This window comes from Macaca nemestrina, chromosome 6 (genome assembly GCF_043159975.1).
Source record: "Macaca nemestrina isolate mMacNem1 chromosome 6, mMacNem.hap1, whole genome shotgun sequence".
Taxonomy (NCBI): Eukaryota; Metazoa; Chordata; class Mammalia; order Primates; family Cercopithecidae; genus Macaca; species Macaca nemestrina.
In genome coordinates this window covers 71,126,671-71,135,219 of record NC_092130.1, presented here as the reverse complement: position 1 = coordinate 71,135,219, position 8,549 = coordinate 71,126,671, and the positions used below count along the sequence as shown (strand labels likewise).

The 8,549-nt window shown below is 35.7% G+C and overlaps 1 protein-coding gene across 1 annotated transcript in view; it reads right to left on the bottom strand.

Annotated features, from left to right (window-relative positions):
- Positions 1 to 2,713: 2,713 nt before the first annotated feature.
- LOC105471097 (praja ring finger ubiquitin ligase 2) overlaps positions 2,714 to 8,549 on the bottom strand; it is a 74,143-nt gene continuing 68,307 nt past the window's right edge. Inside the window, exon 10 of the mRNA XM_011723469.2 lies at positions 2,714 to 5,376. Coding sequence (XP_011721771.1) covers positions 5,251 to 5,376 — 126 coding nt within the window. The 3' untranslated portion in view covers positions 2,714 to 5,250. The remainder of the gene's footprint in view (positions 5,377 to 8,549) is intronic.

The following is an 8,549-nucleotide window of genomic DNA, read 5'->3' as shown; positions in this document are numbered from 1 at the left end:
CATTAGAATCTTGGTCATCAGTACACAAATATCTTAACATGTTAGCAAAATAATATAGCAAGGAAAAAATATTTCTCAAAATTCTGAACAGATCCTAATTTTTTTCTGATAAAACAAAACAACAAAACAGACTGCATCTCAATGTACTTAAATAATAACACTGATAACACTGATCAGGTAAGCTGTTCCTACTCAGGAAGGCAGCATGAAGTGGACAAAACCCACAGCATCTCGTTTAAGAACCAGGGCTCTTTGACCATGTCTGGGGCTCAATTTTTTTTTTTTTTTAATTTGTAAAGTTGAGATGATAAATAAACCCTGCAGACTTATTATGAAGATGAGCTAAGATAGAGAGCCTAACACTATGCCTAATATTTAGTGCTTCATAAATAGGAACTATTGTAATGTAAAAATGCATTTAAAAAATGAATCTTCGTAAGAAGAAACATTGTTGTAATCTAAGGAAATCACAGTGACTGGCAGAATTTTTCTTACTGACAGTAAGTAGTATCTTTCTAAAAAGATAAGATAAAGACCTCCCTGTCAATGTTCACTATAAAAACCATATATTGATTATATACTAATACTGTAAGATGCAATAAATTGCCAACTATCTTTATTAGTGTGTTAGGTTTGTTGCGTTTTAGCAAAATTAGTATTATGAAAATTACATTTTATTTTGACTTAATAAAGTTCCCCCGTCAAATTCTCAACTCTTGAAAGGTAATTAATATGTTTTTAACAGTGTTTTAGCTGAAATGTTCATCAATCTCCAAAAAGTGGTGCTATAAACAATGATGGAAACAAAGTATATTTCCCTATGACTTTGCACATCAATGAAAAACATGTTTTTTCAAACCCTTATTCATGCACAAATAGTGGTAGTACTGAACCTACAATTTAGATTCATTATAGAGAAAACAGAAGTAGGGTGATTACGTGACTTTGTCAAGGTCATGTTATTTCAAACACAATTTTGAGACAGGAAAAGGTGGACTCCAAAGATTATTAAAATGAGCTTGACATTGATCACTTAACAAATTCTAAGGCAGATTATTAAACAGATGGCATGTAAGGAGTTAGAAAAAGAGGTAGTATGGTTTCACTAAAATGAGGCATTTCCAGCTGACTTCATTTCCTTTCTTTAATATACTAGCACATTAGGCTACTTCCAAAGACAGTGCATAGTGCATCTGTCTGCCAAACATGACAAAATTTTTAGTGTCCTTTTTAGGAAAGATGAAGCAACGGGCATATGAAGTGACTGGTAGTTACTGCAACAACTGTAACCAAAGTACTAATTAACAGATCACTCATCTGAAGTGCAGTGTATAGTGGCATTCTGAAGAGTCCCTGTATTGCATCACATTCAATTCAACATGTATCAACAACTTAGACAAAGCCACTAAATACCAAAGGTATGCTTTATCAAAATTGGAACTGATGCAAGGCTAAGTGGAAAAACCTGAATTCACAAGAACCTTCATAAACTAAATTCAGTAAGGATGAATGCTGTCCTTCAATTAGGTTAATAAGAGACTGTATAAAGACTAGGCGTGGACTTGGCTTACCAGCAATACCTGTGAAGCTCAGCAACAGACAGCAAACAGTATGACAGCCTGGCTAATAATGATGGTGGTAATAACAACATACACCAACCATAACAGCCATAGGAGAATCACTCTGAAGTTGGCAACAGTGCTCCTGAATCCTGCCCTAGTTCGATCACAAAATTGTGTTTAATTCTGAGCAACATACTTTAAGAGGAGTGAAAGAGCCAACCCTAGGCTGGTCTGGAATAGATATCATGTAAGACTTCAGAACGTGTGAAGCCTGAAGCATATGAAGAGGTGACCACACAGAAGAAACAGGACTTTCTATCTAATTTCACATGTGCTGTTTATAGAGAAATTTGGTGACAATCTTCCAACAATGAAATTCATCCTTTGCAGGGGTGACGAATGGCTCCATCCAGCAGTGGCTGAATGAAAATGATGATGAAATGATAAAAAAACATCGACAGTAGAGGTATACCACTGTTTCCAGCTTGGAGACTATTTTTCTAGTACATATTTAACCTGTTAGAGAAGAATTGGAATTCTAAACTTTCTAAGCATTTAAACAAAATGGTTAGTTTTTGTCTAACTTTGTAAATTTTTTTGAGACAGGGTCTCACTATGTTGCCCAGGCTGCTCTTAAGCTCCTAGGCTCAAGCAATCCTCCTGCCTCAAGCCTCCTGAATAGCTGGGATTATAGGTGCACACCACCAGGCCTGGCTAGTCTTTGTCTAATTGAATGGCGTAATTTATCAGCACCCAATTGACCCTTCTGAAATGAGTTCTCTGAACTGTTTGAGAACCATGAGGAATCTTGCTAAACAGGTAGATTTAATAATATTTCCATGCCTGATTTGCAGAAAACCACTGACGTGAGGTGGGCTCCCTTCTTATTAACGGTTTCTGCAGTCCGGAGTCAGTGTGGAAATCAGGTTCTGCTGAAACCTACAGGATAGCTAAGGATGTCAGGCAGGAGAGGGCAAGGACTCAGAGACCCTCCAGCAGTAGGAAGTCCATCAACTACTTCTGTCTGGCTCTTCCTAGGGCTTTCTTATATTATAGTTCAAGGACTTTTAACATCACATGCTCATAGTGTTGTCATTAACTCTAAATCCTTCAGGGTTACATTATAGAAGTGATACAATTACACAATTAAATATTAGAAATGACCACCGAGTATATTCTGTTTATTGTTTATGATTTACACAGAAAATGATGGGCTGGGGTTGTAGAACAATAAACCAACCATTACATTTAGACCTGGGCTTTTGAAAAACTTGCATTCCATTTTAACAATTCATATGTATCTAACAAATACATAAATCCAGATCACAAATAATCTTAAGAGTTAGAGATAAACAATTAAGAAACACAAAAGAAAACCACATAGATCTACCTTTAAATATCAGCATTCATATTACAAGAAATAAGAAAATGTTAAAAAAATAAAATTAGGTTAAGTCACAACATAAAATAGAGAAATAAGATAAATGCTATTTTATTAATATTCATACTTATTTCTAATTTACCTTCATATAGTCTTAACTTTTTCAAAAGGATCCAAGATATGACCAAATAATATTTTAGTATCTGAACTTGCCAGCCTTAGCTATACCAGAGCTTGTTACCATGAAAATCCTAAAACCTCAATTTTCTTTTTCCTTTTTAAAATTTAAGCCAACTCTTACTCAACTTTTCTCCTTCACAGCAGCTGTTTATAGATAGTAGGGAGCCAAGAATGAAGGACAGTAACAGATGGAAAGCAAAAAGTACAACAGCTATCTTAAGTTCTGCTCTCAACATTGCTGGTTGAGTTTGGAACCAAAACCTCCTAACAACTGGCAGATAATAGATAAATCTTAACAGGCAAAGAAGAAATATTTTCTTTGGGACAGCTGCTATCTAGAAGAAAACCAAGGTTCCTTAATATAGTCTAAATATAATGTGTGGCTTATTATAGAGAAATCTTTAGCAACGTAAGTTTAACCAGTAAGTGTCACAACTGATCAACAGTACTTAAAAGGAAACAAACAAACAAAAATCACACTAGCCACAAATTTCCACAATATACATATGAAATTAATTTTAATCTGATTTGACTCCTTGACACTAACTGATCATTAATGAAATATGGTATGGAAAGATCACAGAGTAGAAAACAAGCAAAGATTAGTTTATACAACAATGACTATATACATCAGAGGGAAAACATGCTAGCTAATGCAACATTAAGGCCTGAATGTAAGCATTTCCAAAGTCACAGAAGCCCCAAAGAACTCCTAAATTACAAATTCATCACATTACATGCATGCAATGTTCACTTTTGTTTTACCCATAAAAGGATACACAGTATTTTGCTGTAAATACCAGACACATTTACAATATATGCAAAAATTAGAATGCAAGTGTTATGTTCCTTATATTTAAGCCTCAAATGTGCCAACAGTGAAAATTCATTTATTTTTAAAAATGAAAAAAAGAGACGGGATATAAATACTCAGAGGAATTACACAAATAAGATGTAACTCTGCATTTGGGAAGCCATATAAATATTCCTTTCATGTGCCCAAACTAAATTATCAATGGACCAATTAGATGGACGTACACTCACTATGTGCTTTACTGTTTTACTTGCTCAAATGTGAGATTCTAACAGTCATCATTCTCTAGTGTTAACATCAAATCACATTTGTAAGTGAACTATTATGTCCATGTTTGCACATACTCTTCTACTGTGTGTGATTACCTAAAGGAGACACTGTGCATCTTAGTTTGGGGTTATATAATTACAAAGATGACCCTGTGCAAGTTTTCAGACCTTCCAAAATACTGTAGAAGCAAAATTACCTTAAACTAACTATATCCAATATTAAACAAATGTGCCATGAGTGTTCTGGGCCTTCAAGTATAATTTTTACCAAGGAGAAACAGGTTGGGTGAGGTTAGAGAGGGTTTCATAAGGCCATCTAATTCAGCTCATTGTACCAAGCCCTGAGCACACTAGATTCTTTGTATGCTTTACTAACCTTATGTTAAGCACATCCACTGGTTTCATTAAGGATTTTACTACCTAACTTTATTTCAGGGGGAGTTACTTCTAAGATTTAAAACTTTTGTAATGTTCTGGCCAGAATTTTAGCCTTCATTTGGCATTCTGAAAAGTCCTAATTTTAAACAAAAATGGACTTTCTGAAAAATTTCTCAGCATATGAACCAAGAGGTTATGGCGTAGCAAAACCAAAGGGACTAGTGAAAAAGCATACTTTACAATTTGTTTCATTTCCAATGAAACCAAATTTTACTACTGTTGTGAACACAGTCTTAACATTTGATGCAAACAGGAGCGCTTAATTATAATCACTTAGTGGCAGTATTATAGACAAAGCCAGTAACGTATGCCACACAGATGATTATTTCTTCTGGAGGAAGTCAACTGATAAGCTTGGCTTTACAATTAATACAAACATATTCAACTAAAGAAAATGGATGCACTGTCTCAACATTCAGCTTGAAAATGTTTAATACTTTCTGCAAACCTAAATTTAGTTTAGAAAGGTTAATATTCTTTCTAAACTATGGCATATACTATATATAGCTTTTTTAAATATATTTATATATAATTATTTGCACATGAGATTTAGAAGGAATTTGCAGATTTACTTTGATACACTGATCTCATTTCAACTGTTAAGGTTTAGGGCGCTTCTGCAGTACTGTCATTTGAAGGTGGGGCATCAGGATCAGGCTCAGAGGAAGGAGCTGCAGATGCTTCAATAACTGCAGGTGGGAAATGACGGCGGCACACAGGGCATGTTCCCGACTGGAGAAAAAAAAAAACGTTAAGAGCCACCAGAATCATCTTAACTGCCACACAAATAACTTAGAAAAAAAGAAAAAACAGTATCATTATCCTAATAATAAATATCTTAACAACAAAAAATAAACTTCAAATCCACACAATGCAGAAAGACATTATTTTCATACTATTCCCTCTGTGCCCAATCAGACTCTAATTTCTTTGAGGGTAAACAATGTCTCTTATTAATGTTCATATCTTTAAGGTCATTAATCCTCCTTCATTTAGTGAGTTTTAATTAAGAGCTGCTAAACTCAGCGGTGATGCAATGGCAGAGGGTGAGCAAAGAATCATGGCACATGTCCGCATGGAGGTCAGAGTTTAGCTTCAACAATAATCTGAACGGAATTATCATTATTTAGTCTATTATGCATTTATTAGAGAAACCACAGACCTACTTTAATTCACATCAAATCATTTATGATTTATTTATCATTTATGATTTGGTGTGAATTAAAGAAGGTCTACGGTAAATTAATGTAGATCTATGGCAAATTAAAGCCCCATTTTAGGGTAGCACAGATAAGTCAAAGCAGATGGACTTCAGACTTTCTTTCTAAGCCATGACATTTCTTTCCAAAAAGAGGTAAGAGTGTTAGGTGCCTTCTAAATGACAAAACAATCAGCCACAGACCTTGGAGGGAAGGTGGGGAGGGGAAAGCAGTTATACTAGGAGTACAACATTCTAGGACCAATGGATGATTATAGAGCTACATTATCTGATAAAAGATTATCCCCTTGCAAATCTGGTCTTTTTCCCAAAGAGAACTCCCTGCTGGAAGGGAGGCTGAAGAGATCATGCTGTTGAAGGCGACAAAGAACTGTATCTTGGGAACATTCTCCCCAGAAAAAAAGCAAGAAAGGCTTCACACTAAGATATTTCCTGACAGGAGAAAGACTGAAGAGACTGTTACCTTGAGTTACAGCAAAGTCTCAAGTATAATTCAAGGCTGTACAACATATATTATGTTTACCGTTTAAGAATTCATTTTAGGCCGGGCGTGGTGGCTCATGCCTGTAATCCCAGCACTTTGGGAGGCCGAGGTAGGCGGACTGCCTGAGCTCAGGAGTTCGCAAACAGACTGGGCAACATGGTGAAACCCCGTCTCTACTAAAATACAAAAAATTAGCTGAGTGTGGCAGCGTGCGCCTGGTAGCCCCAGTTACACAAGAGGCTGAGAAAGGAGAATTGCTTGAACCCGGGAGGCGGAGGTTGCAGTGAACCGAGATAGTGCCATTGCACTCCAGCCTGGGTGACAGAGCGAGACTCCGTCTCAAAAAAAAAAAAAAAAAAAAATTCATTTCAGCAAACATTTCTTGTGTACTTGCCATATAGATTGGGCCCAACAGTAACATTTTAGAGTCAAATAGATGAGCGTGGTCTTGGTGAACTATGTACTAGCTATTTAAACTTAGACAAGTAACAATCATTAGAAAACAGGAATAAAGATACCGGTAAGTCCTAATGTTCTGTGAGGATTAAAGGAGAGATCATGAATCATTAAAGAGGAATCATCTGACAGTGACTGACACACAGCAGGCACACAAAACACTGCTTCTTAGGTCTCTGAAACTATCGTGGGAGTTTAAAGACAGAATTTATTAAGGACAGAAAAGGTGGAATTTAAACTGCACCTACCTATATCATCTAATCTTACAGATGGTATAGGGAAAAATCATGCCAGACTTCAGGAGCAAATGTACAGAAACATAAGCAAATGTACAGAAAAGTAAATCTGAAGAAACAGGTTGAGGTCTAAATCACAGAAGGTCTTGAATGTCAAGATTAAAGCTTCAGATTATTCCACAGGTGACTGGAGGTCTCTCTCTTTCTTTTATGAGAAGGGAAGTACATGATCAGAACTATATTTCATAAAAAGCCTTTAATGATGGAATGATAGATAATGAAGATTTGGAAGAGTGGGGGGTAGGAAGGGGGGAAGATAATGAGAAATTAGTTAATGGGTATAATGTATGTTATCCAGGTGATAGGATATCCTAAATGCCCTGACTGGACCACTACGTAACCTATGCATGTGACAAAGCTGCACATGTACCCCACAGATTTATGCAAATAAAAAAGAAATGAAAAGAAAGTACCTCTAAAGGAAGTAAGGAAATAAAGTAGGTAACTACAATAGTAGTTAAGACAACAAACGCTGAAGGTCTAATGTATGGGAGTGGAAAGAAATGAGGGAATGGACCTCACAGACTCAGCCACGCTCAATATTGTTAAGAGTTGGTGGCTCTGCATTTTCTGCTTCCCCACTAATTTTAATAACACCTACTTTCACTACTACCACCATCATGTACAGACACTGAAAAAGTCATTTTCTACTGAATTCTAATTTTCATTAGTAATAAGTTTACCATTACTTTTCCTACACTATATGTTTACTATGTGCCAAATACCATATTAAATTCATCACGAATTACCTACTTTAACTCTTATAAAAACCCTACAGGTTGGTATATTGTACAATACAGCCATCTAGGCTGTATTAATAAAATGCCAGATAAATAGGTCAAGAAAAATCACCTAAAATATTATTTCCCAAATTAAGTTCTGGGAGAGGGGAGACAGCAAGGAAAACAGTATTTTAAAACTAATTCAGAATCCAGCATTATACCTCAATCCAGAACGCCAGGAAGTCTCATGAGACTTGAGACACACATGATCTCTACACAGGCAATTACTCCTCAAATAGTACATGTTAGCACATGCTGTTTACTAAAGACTGCTAGCTCGTCTTTGTAACTTGCATCCTAAGTTTGTATTTGTGATTTTGTTGTTAATAAAATAAAAAATCTCTAATTTCTAATAACAGCTTTCATCTGATTTGTAAAATATTTACTGGGCACTTACTACCTGCCAGGCACTATGGGTTATCTCATATACAGATATTTTATAAAATAACAGTGAACATTTCTAAACTGGATTTCAGAGATTTTAAGTGGAGTTTTGAGAACAATGAAGTGGCAAATAGAAATAGAGGAACAGCAAGAAAGGAAAAGGAAAAAGAGGGAAGGAAGGAAAGCAAAGGGAAAAGGGAAGGAGAAAAAAAGCACTGGTTATAGGGGAAAAAGATAGTTGTATTCCTAAGTAGATAATCTGGGAAAGTGACTTGGGAATTCCT